Source organism: Argiope bruennichi, chromosome 9 (genome assembly GCF_947563725.1).
Source record: "Argiope bruennichi chromosome 9, qqArgBrue1.1, whole genome shotgun sequence".
NCBI classification, from domain to species: Eukaryota; Metazoa; Arthropoda; class Arachnida; order Araneae; family Araneidae; genus Argiope; species Argiope bruennichi.
Window position 1 is genome coordinate 18,471,674 of NC_079159.1, and position 27,113 is coordinate 18,498,786.

The 27,113-nt window shown below is 27.9% G+C and overlaps 1 protein-coding gene across 1 annotated transcript in view; it reads left to right on the forward strand.

Moving 5' to 3' along the window:
- Nucleotides 1–22,678: 22,678 nt before the first annotated feature.
- Nucleotides 22,679–27,113, forward strand: part of LOC129984738 (cuticle protein 10.9-like) — a 63,373-nt gene continuing 58,938 nt past the window's right edge. The window contains exon 1 of the mRNA XM_056094685.1: nucleotides 22,679–22,747. Coding sequence (XP_055950660.1) covers nucleotides 22,694–22,747 — 54 coding nt within the window. The 5' untranslated portion in view covers nucleotides 22,679–22,693. The remainder of the gene's footprint in view (nucleotides 22,748–27,113) is intronic.

The following is a 27,113-nucleotide window of genomic DNA, read 5'->3' on the forward strand; positions in this document are numbered from 1 at the left end:
TCTGTAGTTGCCCTGGACTTGCATTAAGCTTACTGTCTTCATTATTCTGACTGAAATGTCAATATTTTTATAATCTTCAAAAAATTCGAAATTGAGATTTTTACGAATTTACACATTTTAAACTCCCCTGAGTCCGAAAAACAGATTTTTAAAAATTATGTCTGTAAATCTATCCCACTGGAGGGCAGCTCAGATATCAAGATGATAATCTTTGATATGGTGATCAGTTCTTGCCACGCGGGTGGGCGCAAATTTGGTTTGGAGGTCGACTAAACCCTACCGATGATGGGGCATACTTCCCATGTTAAGGTTGTACCATGATGGCCTTTAGAACTCTGTCTTAATTATCGGCAATGCTACCGTGGCATTCCAGTAATTCAAATATACTCTAATTAGCTTGTGTTATCTGTCTCTTTGTCGTAAACTCAGAAAAATTTGGAATAGACATCTGAAAATTAATATATAGACGAAAGACCAAATTGCAGATTTCTCTCCAATTTTGAAGCTGAATTCATTCAGAGGAAAGTTTTTTATCTAGCTGTTCGAATACTCTGAACTGTTTGACTATAAAACGCAAATATTTGGGTAGATAAAATTTGGTATAGTGTAGAAACTAAAATATAGAGGCTTATGAAATTTTGTACGAAATTCGTCAAAAAGTTGATCGTTTATCGGTTTCTAATATAGTATAGTATATATGTATTCGCAATATAAATAAGCGCGGTGACTTAAATAATAAAATTATGCATGTTATTTCGTTACTATAACTATAGTTTTATGTCAAATTTTGGTGGCTATTACAAGGCTTCAATTTTACATATTCTCGAGATTGATTCTCTAGAAATGCTATATTTTTACCAAAGATCGATATCTTTGTAATATTATTGATTATATATATTCTTGTACTAATACCATGCAAGATATTAGTACAATTATTACTCAAGGTGCAATATTTAACGCACTCCTTTTTATGTGCCACAAAAAGGAGACCACTCCTTTTTATGTGCTGTAGCACTCTGAATTAGGTTAATGTAATACTTTTCACACAGTTTTCTAATAGGAGAGTAATTTTGATCGGAGAATTTTGTAGATGACCAATGATATTTTACCAAGAATTATGGTGACATTATATGTGTGTAATAGGATTTAAGTTCCACATGTTAACAATACGTAGTTAGGACATGGCGCTTATATCTTCTCGCCCGGTCGGCAACTAGAGGAAAGAGCAGAGTTAGAAGACGTTGACGTTGTTGGCAATGTGATGTCTGGTTTTAAACTGGTGTAAAAGGCAGTCAACCTTCTTTGTACTTTTTTTCGATTTCTTGCTCTATATATTGTGTACGTCTTTTAATTTATGGCACTGAAATTTTTTCATATTGATGTGGTGAGGGATGGCTATTGTTGTCAATTCAGATGTGAGCTTTGTATCTGTAAATTCTTCAAGGTCATAATGTGTGCCTCAAGTAATTTTGTACAGTTTTGGCACGGAACATTCGCGAGTTATACTAATCAGATTTGGTAAGCGATCTGGCTTTTCAGATTCGTTTGGTGGAAGTATTGGGAGTTAACAGTTGAGGTATCCTCTTTGTTATCTATAAATTGTTCAAAATGGTAAAGCATGTCTTGAATAAATTTATACAGCTTTGGCATTGAACACTTGTGAGCTATACGATTGAGAATCATTTAAATATCTGGCACATCATTGCAGCAAAAGAATGATATTTCCATATATTCTTAAGGTCGGACTATAATTACTTTCCCTATTATGTTTGAGAAAGAAGGCTGTGGCATGAGACTGGTTAATTAGCAATTCTATGTTAATTGCTAAACTGTTTAGAGCACCGCAAGTATTAACTAAGTAATATTTAAAGCTTAAGTGACTAAAACTCACACATTTTATTTCTATATATTCTTGAGGAGAGAATATTATTGCTTTACCTATTACTTTTGATATAAAAGACTGGGAATTAGCAACTTTATAATGATTGCTAAATTGTTTAGAACACCGGAATCAAAAATTATTAATACTTGTATTTTTATTTTTAATTGAGTAAGATCCGCAAGTTTACCTGACTAAAATTTAACCAACTTTAGAATCCCACCACCAAATTGGCAAGATTGTTCCAATTCATCTTAGCATTTCTGTTCTTGAGGTCGTTCAGATCATTAGTTCAGTTAAAAAAAATTAAGAAGACAAACCAAATTTATTTTACGAATATGTTATTCAGTGCATTTCAAATGCAAAAGCACAAAATTTTCCATGTTAGCTTTATATGAAAATGTGCCCAGTAAGGTTCTCTAACAAAAATATGGTATATAGATACAAAAACGACACCTGTTAAATGTTACAAATCAAATGATCGCATATCTACGTTATGAAATAATTTCAAATGGCAATGCACTGTTTTCAAGTTGCTGTCCATTTTCAACGCATTAAACGTCCATCTGTTACAAAACTGGGCGTAAACATTTGGAACCAGAAAGAGTTTTATTCAAAAATGATAATGAAAAAAGTTTTTATCAATTTCTGATTTACAATTTTGATTCTTATTTGATAGAATTCTTACTCTTTTACAAATACATTCATTTTCGTATTATATAAGGGAATTGCAATAAACAAAAATATTTTAATGTAAATTCTTGATAACGATTTAACTAGAAGCATACTTTTGTTTTTGGCTTTCCAAATAACTTTAAAAATGGCGATGGTCAGTACAATCTAATTCGTTCACAAATGTTAGACTTAAACATTTGAGATTACAGTTGTGCTTGAAATGCGCTAGACATTATTTATGTTTAATAAAGCAGATGGATATAATCTTAGTATATGGCAACATTCATAATGAATTTTTTGAAATATGTTATAAAGTGCTTATATTTACAAATTTTTGTATAAGATATATTTAAAAAAAACATTTATGAAAAAATATATATCTCTAAAAAGTCAAAAATATTGTGAAGAAATACACTTTTGTCTTTTTGATGAAATCAGGTATGGAGCAAAAACCTTTTTAGTTTAGAAGTTTATCAAATAATTTGCGCAAAAGTTTGCAACTAACCTAAGAAATGCCTAGATCCTAAACTAGGAAATAAAGTGTCTTCCATCCAGTCTTTAAATGCCGGAATTCTATTGATCAATGACACGAAAATTTAAATTGGTTTTGCATTATAAAACATTTAAATAAGCATAAAACATTTTTTAATGACCAGGCTGCTTATTTTACAGTCCAGAAAATGCGAAACATATCACCAAGGATGCCCTCGCTTTACGTCCTGCACTGCCTGTTGCCCATCGGTATAGAGAAAATGGCCCATTGGCCGAGTTAGTAGTAAGAGGATTTAATCTGTATCATGTCCCACAGGGGGGCATCTCATAATTGAGGGTGAGAAGCTTCCGGACATGGTGGTTGGTTCTCGCCACTCTTATGGGCACACGAAAAGGTGGGGGTTGGCTGCTTCCAATCGACGATGAGACGTACTTCCTTAGGAAAGGGTTGAACCGTGGCCGGTGATGGCTCTTAGGACTCAACCACAGTGTTGCCGTTGCAGCGGTCTGGTCATTCAAGTTTTTTCGTATGCCTTCGGAAGGGTCGGAGTAGTCTGTCTAAGATTAATCTGTATCATAAAAAGTCAAGTTTTCAAAATTATAAAATTACGCAAATTTTTTTTGCAGTGATATTTTTGGGTGTTATTGTTTATAAAAAAAAGGGCCATTATCTCACGTAATTTGTAATTAATTAAAATTCTAATAAGCATTTCGAAAATAATTTTTCCGAATTGCATATTTTCTTCCTCTAAATTATATATGTATCTGAAATACGTCAAGTTTGGTAGCTCCGATTCAAATATCTAGCCTGAAGAAGGTCAAAACACACATATTCTCCATTATTATTTGTAGAGATAGATATTGATTATTTTAATATATTTCTTTTATTATGAAGTGATCTCATCCTTAATTTATCATTTATTTCATTTCAAAAACATTAAAAATGCCGATAATTTATTAACAAATCATGTTATTTAATGTAAACCTGGTGTACGTTTTCGTATCCCTAACATGAAATTCAACGTTAAAAGACAATACGTAAATAAACTTTTTTGTCTTATTTAATCCGGAAGAAGGAACCATTCTTTAAAGGGAAGTTCACTTTTATATTTACTGATCTCTCTTACCTGCAGTTTCGAGAAAGTTCGAGTTTTTAGAGGAAATAAGTATTTAAACCGCCGATACCTGTCAGCAATTTATTTTCCTTGTTTGAATGTTTGTTGCGTCTGACATTGGCAGATAGAAAAATGCAAAAAAATTGTCCTTCAAATATCCACATTTTATTTGTTTTTGCAGGAAATAACTTCAGTTGTAGTAAGAAATTCCATTTTTTTACTAAGCAGTTATTTGATAAATTGTGTACTTCATTCATAATTATTAGTTAAATTAATCTGAAAATGATGTCAGTAAATGTAATATAATAATAACTGGAAGTATAAAGAAAGAGAATCGATTCTGTAATCTGAAACTTTGAAACATGATAATTTAGATTACCTTCGACTTGATTTATTGAATTAATCATTGCATTATACGATTAAGGATTTTTTCATAATGAAATAGAATTTTTGAATCATATAGGGTGTCTTCAAAAAGGACTGATTGATTTTGAAAATCAATAAAAAAAAATCATTTGCGGGATTATGCTTGGGAAATCAAGAAATTTAATCCCACCCACTTAATTGCAAATTTAGTTAATACCGCTTACCGCTAGTTGGCCTTACAAAAAAAAAGGAAAATAAAAACTGGTATAAAATGTTGTAAAAAATTAAATAACGATGTTTTCAATGCAACCCTTATTGGCAGGAACAACAGGCCGCTATTTGAGGTAAAAATTTTCAAACATCCGTGCAAATATATCAGTTGGTATTATCTCACACGTAGTGCAATGCTACCTGTCTGTGGCAATGTTACACGTAACAATTTTTGCATTATAAAAGGGATTTTAGCCTCTTATCAAGAGTCCCTAAAATGAACTTATGGATTTTGAGAATTAATAAGTAAAAAAAGACAGCAATAGATCTGTGTTGTTTACTGCGTTTTGCATTGGAAATTAAAAAAAATTATAACACTAAATTAAAAACTTAATTAAAATTTATAACACTAAACTAAAAATTTATAACACTCGCTGGTAATTATAACATTACCAGCGACATAATGAGCTGCACTGTGTGAGATTGCTGGCCAATTTCCAGCTGACATGTTAGCACAGATGTTTGGAAATTTTTTGCCTCAGACAGCATAAAGTTACTGCTGCTAATGAAAAGTATATTGAAAACATAGTTATTTAATTTTTTGCAAAATTTTCAAATCAGTTTTTCTTTTTTCCACTATTTTTGTAAAGCCACTTTTTGTACCAAGTTGGAGTTTTCTTACAATATTTTTTAAATACGAAAAAGGGGAATTCTATATAATGAATAGCTATTTACACAAACATTTCCAATAAAAAATATGATCCGTCATCAAGATCTGGTCAACACAACTACAGGTAAAAAACTGACTTTCGAAGATTTGATATTTAAGTTTTTTAATCCAGTGCTCATCCAACTGTCGGCATCATTTCACTGTTCATCAACCTTCATGAAAATGAAGCGTGTCATCCTCTGCATATCAAAATGACCTTCGAACATTTAGGTAGTACCTAAGGGAGAAAACTGTTAAATCTAAAAATAGATTACCTCACTGAAAAACTGTAGGACCACGTGCTTTGTTTGTATAAAATCCTCCAATGGCTGATCGTTACTGGCATTTTGTTGCAGAAGCATACATTGGAACGCAACTTTTGAATAATGCTGGTGAAAAGCAGATCCATGATATATGATTCAAAAACTTGCTGTTTAATTCATGTTTTTAAAATTATTTCATGTTTAAATTCATTAACCCATGTTTGAAATTTTTAGTTAAATTATTTTCTTTTATTAAAATTCCTGATCAATAAATTTGAAACACTGCTAGGAAAATAGAAATTTTGTTTTGTCTTTGAACTATGAATTCGAAATCCAAAATCCTCTAATCGCTCATTTGAGAGGATTTTTGATGTACTTTCATTTGACTGGCGTTGCTATTGTTGGTTAAGCACATTAGTAAGTTTCAACTATTCTTCCTTAACGTAAAAGCGTATTAATGTATGACGATAATAATATGACTAAATATTTAAATAAATGTTGTCCGATATCAAATGATTCCGAAATATTCTAAATACTAGAACTGTCCGATAACGAATGATCTAAATTTTAAAGTTTATTAAAAAATCAAGAAAAAATTAAATTAATATTACAGTTGCGTAGAGATAATCGATGAATATCCCACTACAAAATAATTTTTTAATATTTTAGTAAAACGTATAACATATTGGAAAGATCGTCTGAAAAAAATACCTGAGATTAAAAAAAAAAAAAAAAAATTCGAAAAAAATGCCTGACTTTCACAAACATTTTCAAAGAAAATTGCATTAAATTTATAAAGATCCCCAGATGAAAATACATGAAATTACAAAATTATCCTAGAAAAATGTGTGAAATTTCACAAAGATGTGAAAAAAATGCATGATTTCATAAAGATCTTTCGTGGATAAAATATAATATTTCGCAAAGGATTTTTGAGAAAAATACATTTAATTTCACAAAGATCTCTAGAAAATACATGAAACTGCATTATCTTATGGGGAAAATACATAATATTTCTCAAAGACCATCTGGATTAAATACACAAAATTTCTCAAAGATCTCAAGAAAATACATGTAATTTCATTAAGATGTTTGAAGAAAAGCCTAGCAATTTACGAAAATCTTCTTATTGAAATATGTAAATTCTTTTAAAGATCTGAAGAAAATACAAAAATATTTTCATTGATCTAAGGAAAATACATTAACTTTTTCAAGAATCTGAGAAAAATGCAAAAAAAAAAAAAAGATCTGAGAGAAATACACTAATTGTTTCAAAGATCGTAAGGGGAATACATAAACTGTTTTAAAGACCCTAGGAAATTACTAAATTGTTTCAAAAATTCGAGGAAAATACAAAATATATTTCAATGATCTGTAAAATATACATTAACTTTTTCAAAAATCACAGGAAAATAAAAAAAAATAAATGATTTGTAAATTATACATTAACTTTTTCAAAGATCAGAGAAAAATACAAAAAAAATATTTCAAAGATTTGAGAAAAATACATTAACCGCTTCAAAGATTGTCTCAGGAGTACATTCACACTTTCAAAGATCAGACAGAAATACATAAACTTTTTCAAAGATCTGAGAGGAATACATAAAGTGCATCAAAGATCGTCCGAAGAAAAGACATGGAATTTAAAAAAAAAAAACATCTGCGGAAAATAAATACACAAAGATCTTCTGTTAAAACATAAAATTTTGGAAGAAATGAAATTAAAAATTGAAAATGCACTTTCACTCAGAGATAGTAAATGAAAAACTGCGATTCCATTTATTTTCAAACAAAATAAATAGCCGGAAGTCGCTAAAAACACCCATGATGAAACAATTTACATGATACACACATCATTAGCAGCGAACCTCCTCTGTGAAACATTTTAATTAAAAAGAGGTTTTAACAAATTCATTGTAAAGGGACGAAGATCCATTCTATTTAAATGTAATTAGTTTGTTTATGAATAATTTACTCAACGTACATTCTACTGAAAGCAACAATTCCTTTCCCAATAAAACAAAATTTATTCTATAGGATAACTTGGCTTTATAAGAGTCAAAACACAAGTAAACCAGATTTGATTAATGCTTTATGCCAGAGAAAACGCCTCTCATTTTCTTCTTAACACGTACGAATATTTTTTTTGTTCGTTCTTTTCATTTGTAGAGAATTAATTGTGTCAGTCAAGTCCCACCGCATTAAGAAGATTAAATGTAAAGAACTGCCTGCCTCAGAAATCTTCACATAAGCCAAGAATATTACAGACAAGAATAATACAATTGATAGATTAAAAATGCAAAGATATGAGGGTGAGTAATAAAGGAATAAGCGCGTAGGTTTGTGAATAATGTCTGTGATTCAAAAGTTGCAGTTTATTCACAAAGAGGTGCAAACAGAAAGAGGAGAAAGAAATAAATGACTTGTAGGAATTTGAAACGAATTAAATGTAAAAAGTAAAGAACTGAGCTCAAGCTCAAGCAATTACTTTATTTTTAATAATTCAAAAAAATGTCACAGGCTGAAAAATGTCAGGTTAGTGAAATTGTCATCTTAAAGTAATGCTGTTTCTTTAATGTTATTTCCATGTATGAAAAAAAAAAGATTGTTAGGTTTAGATTTGCGAATAATGACTGTGATTCAAAAGTTGCAGTTTATTCACAAAGAGGTGTAAACAGAAGGAGGAGAAAGAAATTAATGTATCGAATTAAATGTAAAAAGAAAAGAACTGAACATCAAGCTCAAGCAATTACTTTATTTTTAATAATTCAAAAAAATGGCATAGGCTGAAAAATGTCAGGTTAGTGAAATTATCATCTTAATGTAATGCTGTTTTCTTAATATTATTTCCCTGCATGTAAAAATGCAGAGTGATTGCGAAAAAAATTATTCTTAATTAATTTTATTTTATTCACAGGAATTAAGGTAGATTTTTTTTTACTATTTTAAAGTTACTACTGATTAAAATGCTTTACTTTTATACAAACGTCTAAATTATTATAATTACTTAGACTATTTTAATTATAATATTAAAAATAAATAATTTAAGAAATTATGATATTTTATTATATATTTCAATTAATCTTCAACGAAGGCGTCGATTTATTTCTCAGTTCTAAAAAAATAGAACGTCAGAACTATCCTTTTTTCAAATTATATAACAAACCCAATAATCCTCAATCCTTTAAAATTTATGCAAAATTTAAAAAAAATAACTATGTTCTATAAAATTTTAAATGAATAATAATAAGAAAATACTTTATATATTTTATATGAAAAAAAATGAATGTAATTTGAGAAAGGAAAAAATTAAACATAAATTAAAATGGTTTATTAAAAATGGCTAAATACAAAGGCCATTTTTTTAATATCATTATCATTAACATCGCAACTGATATTCAAAAAATTTCATGTAATTATTTTTATAAACGGCATTTTTTTTTGTGAAAGATATTATATTTCGTGCAAAATATATTAAAATAGTGAGATATAATATAAAGACTATTTATAACATCACTAATGTTAAAAAAAAAAATAACTGAAAAACCCATAAAAAAGAAATATAATAAACATCATCAGCACAAATGTGTATTATAATTATTTCAAATATTCAGAATTCAATTCTCTTGCTCAAAATTTAATTACCATTTTAGAACACTGGAAAACATTGAAACTGTTAGCAAAATGTAGAAATAATTTGATTTTTTTTTCATATTTCATCTACTGTTATGTCTGCAAGGATGGCATGTTTCATTTCAAGAACTCTTTATTACTTTATGAGACTCACCCTCTTCTAGTATTTCATTAGGATTTGAGACATAATATATTAAAACAATGGTCAGATATCCAGGATAGTTCCTGAGTAGTAAGTTGCACTTTATATTATCTCAATACATTAATACAAAACAGTTTGATCGTTGAATAAAACTGCATCAAATTCATATACTGATAGATCACCAGCGGAATTGGGTTTCGAATACACAATACCGAAACATGACTGCGTTACTATAATCATTTTTCTTTAACAATCACTTCAATAATCAGGATGCTATTTACTTCATTTGAGTTTGGTTGAATTATTTTGATTAAATATTTTTAATTTTAAGATCTATGAAATTCCAAACGCGATCACAAAATTTAATAACAATTTGAAGGGGAAAAAAACCCTTTTATCTCGACTTTAAATAAGGCATTCAGCGAAAATCATTTGAAAAACTGCTGTGTTAATTATCATATATTCTTTCTTTGAATACAATCAGTTTAAATCCTGCAATTATCACACGCAAAACTGTGGTGTAAATTAACATATTTTTTGAATAAAAATTCGTTAAAATTCTACAATTATCACTAACTTGGTATGAGAAATTTGAGTAATGCTATTAACATCGCGTTATAATATGATGACAGGACTGTTGTGTCAATGTTTATATAGGAATAAAAGATAAGGTATAATTTATTTATAAACGAAAGAAATAAAGTTGCTAAGCTTTTGATAAATTACGAACTAAAAGATAGTTAAATATATGCTGTCAAAATGAAAATAGGTGAAACTGAATGCTTAATAGTTATTTGACAAAACGAATTGGAAATAATTCTTAGGAAATAAGCAGCTTTCAGTTGGGTCCATTATTTAGTCTTTCAAAAGATAAAATAGAATATTGTTGTATTTTAAAGATTGCTTAGTAAGAAATAATAAAAATTCCAAATAACCCTGAAGAATTATTTTGATTAATGATTAGCCATGCATAATTAATACTTAACCCTTATATGTACAGCAATGTCGATCTCATCTTATGTTTAAAACTTCATATTTCTTTATGTAGCAACATTTGCATAGTGTTTTTTTAATTTTAATTTTACCAAAACTATTTTATTGTTTCTAAATGCAACTAGAATATTTGACAGTTTATTTCTTTATCTGTGACTATTTTTATTGTTGGCGCGCTATTTGGGTGCAGTTTTATTTCGGTGGGTGTTACGTATTACGATTATTTATATAAAAATCCATAAAAACAAGCAGAAAAAATTGCTTTTCGATTGAAACCAGATAATAGTAACAGACAAAGTTAATATGTTTGAATATACGATATATTTATATAAGCAAAAATGTAGATTTTTTTACGATGTACAAATACATCAATTTGCAAATTCGGTTCCACATTATTCTTTAATACACCTAGAGGGTAATCTCATCCTTTGCCGTTTATAGATGTACGAAAAGGCAGTATTAATCACTGGTCTCTAATTTCAGAAACACTGAGGTGTAAAATTCCATTATGTAAGGTACCACACAATAATTATATAGTAAATGCAATGTCCCTTTATATTAAAATGTTAAAAATAATTGTTCCATGAAATTTCATGCTTTGTAATTTAATGAGTGATGTTATTTATGTTTGAATAATTATTTTATTAATAAAAATTAATTAATAAAAATTAATTCAGTAAATTTGTTGAACTCAACTAGTGATTGTTCATGATGATGTAAAAATACATCAATACATTTTTTTTAAGTTAAAAAAAAATTATGTGTTTTTTTTCTTGTATTTTTCTATTAACCTGGCTGATATAAAATTTTATTTATTAAAAATAGAAATTCATGTATTTAAGGGTAAATTGTTATAAAATAATAAATAATAGATTGAAAATTTCAATGAATAATCTTGTGAATAATTTAAATTATATTTTTATAAAGAATTTTGAAGCTAAAAACAATATTTACAAACATTTTCAAAATTTCATTCATGAATTGAAATTGTCTAGAAATTTTCTTTATCTAATCTGAATCGTGCATCAGGTATGTTTTTATATCAAAGATCAGTTTCATGACTTAAAATTGCATTTATCAAAATTATATTATTTTTGTGTCTGAATACTTGAAAACTGTAGGTGATTTTTATAAATGTAAAGAAATTGATTGGGTTTTTTTCCATTCTTGCAAATTAATCCTATATATTCTATATAATGACAAACAGGTACTTCAATTTGTATATTGCAACATCTTTTGCCTTTACTTCCGGCTTCCACTTTTTATTATATATTTATTGCAAATTATCTGTGCTATTTTTTTAAAAAAATTATTCGATGAGAATATATATATATAGTTTCCTAAACTGTATATTGATAAGTCGAAGTTAAAAATCAGTGTAACTCAACGTTTATATTATGGTTAACTAAAACATATCAACTTAGAATGAAAAAAAGCAATTGCCATTTTCTTTACTTTCTATATATGAAATATACAAAGAAAAAGTAATGTAACAGTAAGAAAATCCCACGAAATTTTGACTAACTCAGTATTTCAGACTACCCTTATTCCGCAAAACTCATTTTTGGAATTATGTCTTTTTACCTGATTACACAATTATTCAAAAAACTTTGAGCTGGATGACTGAAATTTAGTATAAAGTCTTTAAATCCTGTTTGCTAATATTTTAGTATTTTGAATGTAGCCTATTCAGAGGCAGTCTTATAGAAAGACATCTATAAAAATATGTGTCCGACTGCCCGAATACAAACAAATAAGACAACTATTGGACAAAAAAAATAAAAAAACAGCTAGAGAGATAAAATTTTGCCTCAGATTTGAATCTCTATGGGAAGAAACCATATTCAGAGTCCCCAAGTCCCAGGCATTTGATAGATTCTGCAAATATTTATTTCATTTGGAAGCTTAAGGCGTTTAGATATAATATCGATTGTTGCTTGTCATTCTTTTTCCTCTATTTTGTAGAAATATCGCAAAAACTCCTTTATAAAGTCCTCAGAATCAACAATTAAATAAAAATCGCAAATTTCTTTCGCCATTTTGCCTGCATAATTGACCCATTAGATTGATCTGTTTCTGATTTGTCAGAATGCTTTATATTTTTTCATCAATTAGAATGTTCTGATTTTATTAATCAATCAAAATGCTCGGACATTATTAACTCAATGTTTTCAACTCTATCAGCCCTGAAATGCCCCAAACACCCGTTAAAGGAAATTATGGTAGGTGCCCGAAAACCTATAAAATATTACTGCGATAATTCTCATCCTTTCATTAAATGTGTTTGGTTGAATTTTCGATACGTTTGCTTTGTTTATTAGAGACGTTCGGCTTGGTGGTTTTGGGGGCAGGAGGATTTTCTGAGAATTCTCAAGAAATAGCTGAGCATATATTTAATAGCATATATTAAGAATATGGACTATCATTGCGGTTTTTGAGACGGTGGGGGGAAGGGTATCTTTGAGGTAGAAGCTCGGGAATTCCAGCATTCTGAATTACTTGAATTCGAATGATTTTTGAAAAGAGATGGTTAATATGGTAGGAATGTTGCTGGTAGCTAATGCAACATAGAGAGTATAATTCTCATTTTTAAAAATTACGTTTGATTGAAAGAATTTCATAAAAAATTATACAACAGAATCCACATAAATTTTTTTTCACTCACTTGAATGAATCTGACAACTTTTTAACATTACAAACACCGATATCATTCATTTTCTCTTCCTTTCTTCTCACCTTAATTTTTTTTTTATTTTGACTTCTTTCACACAGTGTTTTGGTTGACAAAATGCAGCAGGAAATTAAAACAAAAATTCAAAAAGAAAGAAGAATCAGTTAATAGACGTGAGCGCTAAATGAGCCGTGTACGGAGGAAAAATAACAATTTTCATAGTCAATGTATGCAGCAAAACGAATACGGACAATAAATGGAAGTCGATTACTTTAATTAATAGACGTTATTTCTAAATAATAAACATCTGTAAATAACGATTCATGCATTCGAGAAAGAAAGAAGAAGAAATTGAACATCAGGAAAATGATGAAATCCAATAGCGTAAGCAAAAGAAATTAAATAAAAGTTAAACAAATAATTTGATATTTTGTCCTTAAAACCTTCAAATGTACCTTCAACAGTGAGATCTAATAAAATTTAAAGGAAATTAAATACTAAGTAATTCGCATTTATACAAAATTATTTAAATTTCATTTTGAAAATATATCTAATCTCATATTTATTTGCCTTAAATAAGTACAATATTTTTTAACACCTTGAATGCCGTGGGGATTGCCGGTGACAGACGGGCCCATATAAATTACATTGTAAAAAATTCAACGTGGCAGTCAATGTGTTAAACTTATTGCTTACTGAGTTTTCGAAGTCAGTCTATGCAAAATTCCTGCAAGTAATTTTTAAACAATCAAACAAATTGTATAAATTACTTAAAATTAAACGAATCGCATTTTAGATCATAAAAAATTATTGCAGAAATTAAAAAACAAACAAACCCTAAGATGTTTTAAGGTCATGCGAAAACTTAAAGATACAGAAACAAATAAATTTTTATGATTGAACATGGGGTAGCAAATGTCAAAGACGACCGATACATATAATATGCAGTTAATTAAAAGGTCAATTTAAAACACTTTCATGATATATGAATCTATGGCTATCTTACCATTCAAAATTCTTTTGAATGAAAGTACTTTAAGTACGTTAGGTCTATCCTTGAAGTTTGAACCCTTAATTTTAGATATACTCATTATTATAAAAAATGGGACGGAGATACCTGTTGATGAAAGCTAATTTATCATTTAACTTAAAATTATGTCTTGTTAAAATTTATACGAACAGTTAATAAAGACATACCTTTTCACCATTTTATTGCTTGTAGAAGAGAAAAATAAGACTATTTTCACATTATTCCAAGATAATGGGTTTAATTGGCGATTTTCAGATTATTCCAAAATCACCAGTTGTTCAAGTTGAAGCCAACTGAACGAGTTGTCAATCATAAAGTTGTCAATGGTTTGCTTTTTTGAGAGGATTTATCGCAAGATTAGTATAAATAAATAAATACCGTGTTTTACGTTCTGGTCCCAATTTCTGGCAGTAACGTATTTAAATGCCAAAGTACACTGCGAATCCTAAAACAAATGCAAAAAAAAAAAGTCTTAGTTTACGATTTTTTTTTTAAATTGGGCTTATTATCATTTTTATATGAAAACTTTAATTATGCGGTAGAAGCCACATATTATTATTTAAAAAGTTAGCAAATTACTTATATATTTTTATGTACTTTTAAAGGTTTAATTTGAGTTTCTTAGAAAAAAGGATAAAACATTATTTGTGTTAGTCTCTATTTAATAGGATAGGGTCGAATATAATAAATTTAAATAACAGCTCTTTTTTTTTCTATTAGGATGAACACATTAAATATATTGCCGCATTGAAAAGTGGCTGTCGACTCTTCATGGCCGAATGGTCATAGCACTGGTCTCATAATCAAGAGATCATAAGTCCGAATTCCGCTACAGCCATTGCAATTCACAATTTGTGTAAATATTTAATTCCTTAATTTTATGTTTCCCTTTATTTCATGTTCCAGAAGATTCTGGACATTTCTTTAGTTTATCAGACAAGTGTTCTGGACTTTTCTTACTGTCTCCAGAAAAGTATTCTGAAACCTTCCCTGCTAGTATAAAAGCAGAAGATCTGTGAGTCCCTGTGTTCTGAGTTGAGTTAATAAATTGGTTTAGCTCTACTTGTTAGCTTAGTTAACATTATTAATATTTCAAAAACGTTAATAAAAATTTAATTTTTGTAGGACTCGTCCATTTGAATTTTATTTACAGATTTGACAAATTTCAATGTTTAACATAAATTTTGAATCAATTATTGTAATTATTTACCATTTTCTAATGATAAATTACTACAATAGAGAGTTAAAATATTTTAATTTTAACTCAAATTAACGTATTTTCAATCAAAATGAGCTAAAATATGTTAATTTGATGTTTTTCTAATATTTTATATTTATTTTATTATTTTAAATTTAAGCTTTTAGCATATATAGCACCCATTGAATTTTCGATTAAGTTATTAAAATGACGGCTAAATATAAGGTATTTGAATTGAAAATTAAATTTTGAAAATCTACTTATTTTCTATTATATCTTTTTTTCTCTTTTTTATAAGGATCAGTTGACCATTATCGGCTTATCTATATTCAAAACTTGCTTAAACTCATCTAACTATAAGTCATTCGATTCGCAATCATTTGACTACATTTAATTAACTAACCGATAATCAAATCAGCGCCCCTAAATATTCTCTTTCTAATTCTTTCTTACTATGCATACTTTTCAGGTTTATCAAAGACGTGATTTCATTCCGATGACAGCTTCTTTGATCAAAAACGCGATTTCGATCGACTGCATTTGCATACTATGAGCAATTAATCTTGTCTGGAAGTATGTAATTTTTCATGGCTTGTGTTTTTGCATCTTTGAACTACAAGTTTTAATTGAATGCTGTTCAAATTTTAAATTCATTCAAAGCATTATTTATTCAATATATTTATACTTGGTCTTGCAAATGAATGGCAAAATAATTATCACTTCTATGATGAGATATTTGTTTTTCAACATAGCTTCAGAAGGGATTTAGTTTAAATTCAGGCTTAAGAATCGCGTGAAATTCGTTTAAGTTCATTTTAAATATTTTGAAATCTCGTAGCATAAAATCATAAAAAGAATTTATGTTAAACAATTCAAGGCAAGACTTAATTAAAATGAAGTGAGACCTCTTTGGGACTCTCGTCTTATATTTTAATGAGATGAGTAAGAAGTCTGAATTTTAACTACTTATGATTCCGCATCTATTCTATTAAAAATGTCACGTACTCTCTAATATAGGAACTTGTCCCTTATTTCCTACGCTTAAAATTATGGACTTTGAGTAGATGCTCAGATTTTTATTTTAAGAGTCTCATATGTAAGAGTTATATGCTTCGTAATATAATAAGGAAAACCAACGTGTGTGCACCAATTGCTCGGAAATGGCGACCATAATAACATAATTTCGGAAATATCGATCTTTGATCTTTGATTTGACACTTTGTTAATACACAAGTCACAGAATTTATTTTCGAGGCCTTTACCTAGTAGCCTAACAAAACCACATAACAAATTTCATTTAAATCGTGCCGTTTTAGAGCTGTGTTTTTAAATTCAAAATTGCAGATCGAGAGATGGTCAACACTTCAACAGATTTGGTTCAAAATTGGATGACAATATAATTGCTACATGTTGCACATGTGTAACAAGTTTTATCTATCTAGCTCTTTACATTGTAATTATCATAATCACTTATACTCTACAGATAGATTATGTCTGATTCCTGATGAATGAGGATGAGATGCTTCCGGCATGGTGGTTGGATCTCGCCACCCTGGAGGGTACACTAATAGGTGGAGGATCTGACTCCTCCGATCGATGAGGGACGTACTTCCTTTGGGGAGGGTTGTACCGTGGCCGGTGACGGCCCTTAGGACTCAACCACAGTTCCCGCCAATGTTGCTGTTGCGGCGGTCCGGTCATTCAGTTTTATGGTTTAAATCCGTGTGTCTTCGTGGCGGGTCGGAGAGTTAGATGGTTGACTTATGTCTGATTCCCTTCAAAATTTGATAGAAACCTAAAAATTTGGAATTAAGTCTGTATATCAAATTTCATATGTCCAGTTCAAAGCATTTTTGTTATCGTGATCATAGGCAGATATAATTCCTAAAATATATTTTTCGAATTCAGATAGGCTTGAAATATGGAGATTCTTGAAAATCACGAATTCGAATATTTTCAGGATAGCAATACTTTCTCTACTTCTCATACGAGAAAACAAAAAATGGAGATCAGTATGAATTTTATTATGATAACAATTCCCTTTGTAAATTATATACATATATATATATATATTTGGTAAGAAGTCATAATGTTTACTTAATTATTTACTTATTTAATTATATGTTTGCTTAACATTCGAATAAAAAAAGAAGATTTGTTTCTTAAATTTAATTATCCTTCTTCCTTAATGAAAATCCAAATAATCAATTTAAAAGAGCTAATTATCAGTTATATCAACTTGTGAAATCACCAGTTCTTTCTTTGGTCTTATCAACCATATAAATCAAATCATAATTTTCATTACGTTTTGTAGAACTCGTCAATTTTTAGCCTTAATGAGTCACTGATTGATTTTTTTTCAAATGAGTCACAGCTGTTGTTTTCAGCTACAATTTTAAAGCAAAAGATATTATTAAGAAAAATGTACCTTTCTTCACACTTCAGCGAAAGTCATAATTCTCGACATGATGCATGCTCATAAATTTTCAAGATAAGCGAATACCGCAGTTTAAATTGACTTTCAGCTTCTGTCTTTTGTAATAATTCAGGAGAAAAGGAAGTTTGTAATGAAAACAACGCTTTTTCACGAAATGACCTAAATATCCACCTTCTGAAACAGTTTTAATTGTAGCGTATAAATAGCACTTTCGAAAACTTTTAAGTGCCATGACCTTGAAGTCGTTGCTATGGTGATTTCGTGACATCAACTAATTATCTTCGAAAAAGTTTATTGTTGTTACTTAAAACACAAAGCGTTCAGGGCTGTATCGTGATTTTGTAAGTTTCTGTGTGAAGAACGGATAGAGAGAGAGTAGAATTCAAAATACTCTATTTTAGACTGAACCTATTCAATAATAAATATATGTACAAGAATATATTTTATTTTGAATTAATTCAGAATATTAAACTAATGTATAATTAGTTTGTTATTATAGACATTATGCAAAATATGTTAAATTTAAAGGATTTAGATCTTAACTGAAGATCAGTTAATCTTGAAATCATTGAAATTTCAGTTGTAAATTTTGAAAGCATCTAAGATTATAATATAATGTTTAAAATATAATATATTGAGAATGAATATGATATCTTCCTTATTATTGAATAATAAAACCCATCCTATTCATTCAAGTGAAAAAATATTTAGCTTTAAAAGTATTAATATTTAATAGAACAAAATCTATTAATATTAATCGAATTAATTATCGAATTAATTATATTAATAATAATCGAAAATATTTAATTGAAAAGTAAACTGACGGTGTATTTTGATGTTTTAATTTATAAGTTCATAATCATAAAAACATTTAAAAAAAATCGGAATTATATATGAATAAAAATTTAATAATTACAACTATTTTTTTACTTTTAAAAATACTTCAAATTTAAGGAATAAATTTTTTAAAAATGAATATCAAATGATTTAAAATATTGAAAATAGTATTTTTCATTATTAATATCATTTTAGAAATATACTTCCTACAACAGAGAAATAACTGAAAAATTAGCATTACTTGGAAATATTATAGCTTAAAATTACATAATTACTGAATTGGCTATATATGTACATAAATATGAAAATAATTATAATTAAAATAAAAATAAACTGCTCATTTTCATTACAGTTTCTTTTGATTATATTTTTTAAATGATAAAATCTTAATTTTTATGCAATCTACAGGTGTTATTAATCATATTTATCAAAATAGTTTTGGTAAAATAAGTTTTAAACAAAAAATTTAAAAAAAATCTGCTATCTCGTGGCTAAAATTAACTGACTTAAGATGTTTTACAAAATAGAATTTTTGGGAATTTCATACCATTTAAACGGTTCATTTAAAGAATATCAACTAATCAACAACTGTCGATTACATGATAGACTCACAGTAAAATTTTCAAAAAGGTGTGTAATTAGTGTAACTGACTAATAGTTAATGTAATGTCTTGATTTTTATATTCTCCTTTCTTTTATCTTTATGAATGTTGAATTACTGAATAATTATTAAATGAAATAATTTACCTGCTACCTTTCTTGTTAGATGTAAAAAAACAACTGTTCTTACTATTTTTATTTAAAAAATATTGCAATTTAGTTAAATTTAATTATATATTTGGTTCAATATTAATTTTTAAGCCCCCCTCCCTTTTGCTATTCTGTATGGTGATCTATAAACTTCAGCTGAAGTACTTCTGCACTTCAGCTGTGGTGCTAAATTAAAATTTTCGTCGGAATGACGAAATATCTTTTTTTTTAATTCCAGAAACTTAATCAGTTTGTAGAAAAAACTTTTTAAAAAATAGTTCGTTTTTATAATTATAGAATAAACCATCCTTTTATATTTAAAATCAAAAAAAATTATTTCGATAAAGAATATTGAATTATAAGTTGGAACATAATCAGTACTAATGTTTAGTTAAAGTCTGGTAGTTAAAGAAAAACGATTATTTTCCATCTGTTTAATTCATCGAAATATTTCACATCCATCACATTTATCAATTAAAAGATATCAACTCTTTATAGACCATTTCCTTTATTCCCCCTTCCTTTTGATATTTGCACAGGTTTCGTAATGCATTCAAGAACATCGGAGAACATCAAATCGATTTTTCGTTATTGATGGTAGTGAAGATGCTAAGATGGTATGTTAATCTAATATGTCTTTGCACGCAAACTCTTACCTCAAAAGATTTTAAACTGATCACATGTGAAATGGCTTATTATAGACGCTATATTATGGTCTATAGATAGTTCATTGAGGATAACTAAACAAAACACACTGAATAACACTCAACTTCCTTCAGACACAAAACAAGTTGAATAACACTTAATTCTAATCTGACACCTAAGATTTTTCCACTTAAAATGTTTTGCAACACACGCATTTTATGTTACATATAGAGTATGATCTGTTTTTGATGTAATTAAGATATGTTTAAATTATACCCTTTGCATTAAAGAACTGAGTCATTTGAAACATCAATGAAAGATGGTTAGTATATTCAAAAGGTATAATTTTATTTATTATGAATGAGAAAGCTATTGTTTAATGAAGATATTTTTAGAATTTATTTATAATGATTACATATACATCAAGTAATCTTATTATTTAGTTTCACGTGTTAAAAATATGCCAAGGATTGTTTTACGAGAATTTAATGCTTCATTTTATGTGATTCTAATTGCAGCCGATAGTTGAAGGTAATGAATTCATCTATTTTGAATAATGAGTTGGCAATTCTAAAATTCTTTGCCACATTGCAATCGCATGCAGATTATGAAAAAATGTGAATTTAAAATAACGCAGATGCATATGAATTTGTATTATATAATGGTTATTATCTATTTATTCTATCTATTTATTTATCTACTTGATCTCAGCAGATGATTAAAGCAAGAGCTGAGCAGATGATGAAGCTTAGCAGATGATGAATGGTTGCCATGTCAGACTCAATTATAATAATTTTAGAACTATTCTTTATTTTATTTCAGCTCAATAAAAATAAATAAGATAATGAATTTCTCAATAAATTCTTTTTTTTCATACAGTTATAATTGAAATTAAAATTTGCATGCTAATTTTGATATTTTATAAAATCAATCAACTACCTTTTAATAAAATCAATTGCAAGTCTATTTAAACTTACATTAAAAATTTACCAAATTTGAAAAAAAAAAAAAAAACATCTTTCGTAATTAAATGGTTTTCAGGAAATGTTGTTTGTATTTATTTTTAAATAAATTTATTTTTCAGAAAGAACTGTAGAGGGAATTTTAGTGTTCAAGATTCCTTCAACAAACTTTTTTTAAGCATCACCTTGTGGTAGACATAAAAGCAGCTTTATTTTAACACACTTATCCCCGTTCTGAATACTACATCGATGAAAATTCCAACTGGAGTCAAATCTCATGCCATCACAGCGCCAATTAAAAACGTAACTCCCTAGGTGACCTTTTTGAAATTGCATGTTGCATGATGATATAATTTCACTTTATGATTTTTTATATAAACTGAAAGATGATAAATAGATACTGATTGTTGGTATTAAGTAGTATCTTTCTTTCGTAAATTTTAATTGTCGAAGAAAATAACCTGATTAAATAATTGATAAACAAAAAAAATGGTTTGAATTTCATTTCATCAATCAAAATTATTGCTGTAAATTGTTATGAAAAATATTTTTGTTAAAATATAGGAAACAAAATTCGCTTCTGAACTGGTATCATAAAAAATACACTTTTTTCGCCAACAATATAAATAAATGATGTGAAAACTTTTTTTAGATATAATTGATAAAAATAAATCAAAAACGTCGCTTAATTTTAATTTCATTAAAATTTTTAAAAGATCGTTTGGAGGTACACAATTCCGAATCCTTCGAAATTGTATCCATTACGAATTTATTGTCTCTTCGTCTAGTGATCTATCCTTGTAGAAATGTCTACACACACGCGCACTACCGTTTACTATAGATGATATTGCTCTTTTAAATTATTTAATATCGAATTTTATAATAAATTTATAGTTATTTTATTACAGAATTTGAATAGATATTCAAATAACGACAAGGATTCTCAAATACTGTCTAGTTCCTAGAAGAAAATTAATTCTTTTAATTGTGACATTACTTCTATTAAAACATAGCAAAATTTAAATCATCTATTTTTTATATATATTTAAACTACAAATGTCAATTAAAAAAATTTGAAATTATTTTTAAAGAATCATGGCAAAAAATTTCAATGAAATCTTCTCTATCAAAATTTAAGCAAATATATGTTCTAAAATTCATTTTAATCGCTACAAGAAAAAATACATTTCTTAATTGCAATATTTTTTTTTTTTACTAAATTTATTCTTTCGTATTATTTAGATAAAGATATAAGAGCAAAATATTAACAAGAATTAAAGTGATTTCTGTTGAATAAAATTTTATTTCATTTACTTTTAAATTCCATGGTTTATATGAGACTCTTACTTAGGCGGAAGTGATGCTGCAAATTTCACAAGAGAAGTTTTTAAAAGGGAACGAAATTTGAGAAACTGAACATCTGGATAGAAAGATAAAATGAACCCGAGGAAAAAAAATGGGTTTCTTCCGGTCTTTCCGACTGACAGTTTCTGGTCAAAAAATGATTCAAAACTGATCGGTCGTGGCCCCGCCCCATTCCGAGAAACCAGTTTAGGGTCGCATCACATTCATTCATGTGGCTTAATTATTAGTTTAGCGTAAAGCATTTATAGCTAAAGGGGTATACTCGCGCTTTCAATAAAATATGACCCAAGATATCAGCTGCAGCAACGAAATAATTGATAGATGGTGAGATTGGACCTTAGAGCTATTTTATATTATGATAAAAGTAATGAAAAAGTAAGCATGATCTATTTAAGATTTGATTTTTCCCACAGGAAGGATGGACCAGTTAAGAAATTAAATTATTCAAATTTTTATTAATTTCTGCAACCTCTATACACAATTTAAGTTTTATTTCATTTGACCTAAGTATTATATATATATATATATTTTTAAATTTAAGCATATTATGATTCTGTTTATAGCTGATTGTGTAAAAGATTTTGGGTTATTTGAAGAAATGTAATGATTTATAATAAGAATTGAATTAAAAAATTTAAGAATTTAAGAAATTTATTTTGAAAATTTATATTATTGTTCAAAGAGAATTTTTGTTTTATGGAGAATTGTTATTAGGCTAAATTTCATTGGTTTAGTTAATAGCATGGAATTAGGAATAAAAAAAAATATTGTGCCAAAAATTATCTATCATAAATATTATTACAATAATTTATAAGATCCATTCCAAATAAATTTATTATCTAATTATTATCATAAATTTATAATAAATAATATATTATATTATTTGTTTGTAAAATTTTTATGGAATCTATCTGAAATTATCAATTAAGATTATATCAAAGGAGATTATTATATCAAAAGGAAATATTGTGAAAAAAATATAAACTCAAACAAACTCGAGAACTAACTCAATTAAAAAACTGATTCTAGATTTAGACAAATTTCCTCGTTTCTCTCTCCCTGAGATAGAAAAATTCATTTTTAACATTATGTCTATCTGTCTATGTGCGCATACGATAGCTCAAAAACATTTTGAGAATGGCGACTAAAATTTAGAATATCGACTCACAGCCGAATTTGTAAATTTCTTTCAAATTTTGAAGACACTCATTCGCAGGAGGTTTATCTGTCTTTTTACACGCATGTAAATGCAGTAACTCATTACAGAAATTTCTTAAGTCATTGAAATTTGGTGAGTGATCTTGTGGATACAACTACAGTTTAGGCTCAAATTTTGATTTAAATTGATCGAAAAAAAGGAGTTCAAAATATATATGTGGACGTCTGATTATGTGAAAAGGTTAGATTCAAACCGAAGTTAAATACTTTGTAAATATTACTTGCCAATTCAATGCAATGCATTCGTGATCATACCCGAGTTCCACACTTTTATGAAATGGAGATGATATGTTCTTTTTTTTCGGGGGGGGGGGGTATGAGAGAAAACTTCGAGAAGACCACTACAAATAAATAAAATTATGTTTTTCTGAATGTGTTATGGAAATATGTTTGTCTAAAATTATACTTGGCCCCTAACACAAAAATGTTTTGCGTTAAGAGCAGGAAATTTAAAATGTGGCTTCAACAAAAAAAAAATCTATAGATTGAAATTAAATTTTGAAATTCATTTGATGAAGTTTTTTTGTCGATCTGAGTGCAGTCGAAAACGATTAAAACGCAAAGAGCTAGATTGATAAAATTGGGTGAACAGTATCAAATCTATAGTATAGATCAGCATCAAATTTTGAACCAAATTTGATGCTAGCTGTTATCCATCAATCGATCCATATTTTTGCATGTCTCTGAACACGATAACTCAAAAATGCAATAATTTAAATAAACGAAATTAGGAATATCATCTTCTTTCTAAAATCGTAGTTCTTTGACAAATTTTAGTTGCTATCGGTCGAAAATATCGTATCCAAAATGCACAATCATTTTTTTTTTTCGTTATACTACAAAAAACGAATCACTCATGCTGAGAACGCTAAAAATAAAAATCTGAACACTCGTGGATTTCAAGGCTTTGCTCTAAGTTCGCAATTTTTAAGCGGGTTAGGAGGGGATAACATCTTTTTCGGGAATTATACAAGAAAGATTTGAAAAGATAACTGTTACTAGATTTTTAAAAATACTGATTGTATTTTTATTAAATATTGCATTAAAATAAGAATAATTAATAAATTCAAATAAATTTAGATTAGAAAGATAAATTATTATATCAGAAAAATAATTACAAATGGATTAATAAAGTAAACTGGTCAGATCAATGAATCTTTAGTTTTCCACAAGAACTTGCTTTTATAATTCCTTTTATAAACGAAATAAAATGAATCTGATGAAACATCTGTTTCAAAATGTTTAATATTTATTGAAGTAAATTTTGCCATTCATTCTAACAAAGCAATTGAAACTTCCGGTATATTAAATGATCATTTATTTTTATGAAATTAAATCTTATGAAATTTAGTGTTCTTTTTCATTCGGATGTTGATTTCTGTGACCACGCCTATCTAAGCAGGAAGTAGTAACTGTTTATTGTATGAAAACTGAGCTTCCCGTTTGCTTCCTAATTTAGTTTCATAAATTATTACAAATAGCAAAAAAAAAACTTTTATTTGTTATTTACTGTTTCATCTATTATTTCATCTGTTATTTTACTATAATTTATCTATAATTTTATTCTTAGATAAAATAAAAATTAAACGAAATTATATTTTTTTAATGTCTTTACGAAACTATCAATATCTGCGTATTGTTCTCAATGTTACAAATTTTGTTTTAGCAAAAATTGGTTTCTACAAACTGAATGAAGGAAAAAACGACTGCTTTGTTATAAATAAATTTGTTTTAATAGCAGTTTTCATGCGGTCGGTTAAATTAGCATAAGAATGTTTCTCGTTTTTTAGGAAATAATCAGTGTACATTAAAATTAAAGACTCTGGACAATGCAACAAAACATATATATTTGTCTTAATGCCATATATAATATCATTTGTTTTAATGCATATAATGAAATTTCATATTCTGGTTTAAGCTGTATGGTACTAATTTTGATAATTCATGTAAATATTTATTACCTTAAATTTTATTAATGAATGTACTATTAGGATTTTTAGAAGGAACAAAAGAATTGAATATATGAACTAATTGTATTTAAATTAACTTTATTCTGAAAATTTCTCATTTCTTTTAAATTAAAACTATTAAGCATCTAATTTATATATATAATTGTTTTTAATTTTTATTCTTATTTTTTTTATTCTATTACTCTGATGTTCTAATGTAACTACAAAGTTATCAAAACATCTAACCTTTATGTTATTTAATATTACGTCATCACGTCAATCTAGTTAAGTGCGCAATAGATTCCAAAACAAAACTGGTGCTGAGTTTATGGGATGTATGACCTTAAAATTAATAAATTCCATTGTAATGGTCTAGAATTAAGTTTATTAAATACCATCTATTATTATATACACATATATAGTGGTATTTTTTAAAATTAAATCTAATTATTTTCCTAATTTTGGATCTTAAATAGGCACGTGTTACTTTTTTCTAACATTTTCTTTTTTTTCCGGATCCAAAATTAATTTTTTTTATTTCATTATTTCTTAAATATGGTCTAAAAAAATTGCTGATTCTGGACTTCCCATACTCCGAGTGATGAGACAAAAAGTCACTCTTACACATTCTTTTCAAAGATATCTGAGATTCCCTTTCCTAAATCGACACGTTTTATAGAAATCTCTATCAGAATATCATAGTAAAAACATCCAGTGAAAAATTTCTCTTACCTTTGCTCTCATATTGCAATGTAACCAAACTCGTACAATTGCTTCTTCTCTGTGCAAATTATGCCCTCTTCTTGCGGTGAAATAAATTCACACACAAGCACACACGCGCACACACACACACACACACACACACACACACACACACACACACACACACACACACACACACACACACACACACACACACACAAATGAAAGGATATCAATTCCTTATGATAAACTTAAATTATTTATAAATGTTCCTGATGAAACATTTAATCATCAACGAGATTAATCGTTAATTAACGCTTCAGTAGAAATAGATGCATTATTTTTTTTTCTGTACCTTAGCAAGACATTTTACCATATTCTTGCTGAGGTACACATTTTTCATCGTTTAACGGATATGATTCAGACATTTTAAAAAAGATTTATCTAGACTAGTAAATCTAGAAACAGTGGTAAATTTATTTGAACCTGTTATTAAAGGGAAAATGGGATAGGAATTAGAAGGAATAGGGGGAAAAAACTCATGAAAAAAATCAGCTGATTCCTTTCAGGTTCTTCAAGTTCACTTTTCCACAATCAACAGTTAAATAAAGAATAAAATTAACTGAAAAATAATTGTAAAAAACCTAAAAATATTTACTGATTGTTAATGTTATATTGTAAATGCAAAGGGAACTTTTTGTTCAATTGGATGAGGGAAACTGAAAGTTCGTTTTAGAACCGAAAGAATTTTTTGAATTATTAAGAATCGAGATTAATTTCAATTGTATATTATTTCAAATATTATTAATGACTTGCAGAGTGCTATTACATGATGTGTCTTCTATAAATAAATATCTGAGCATAACAGTTGA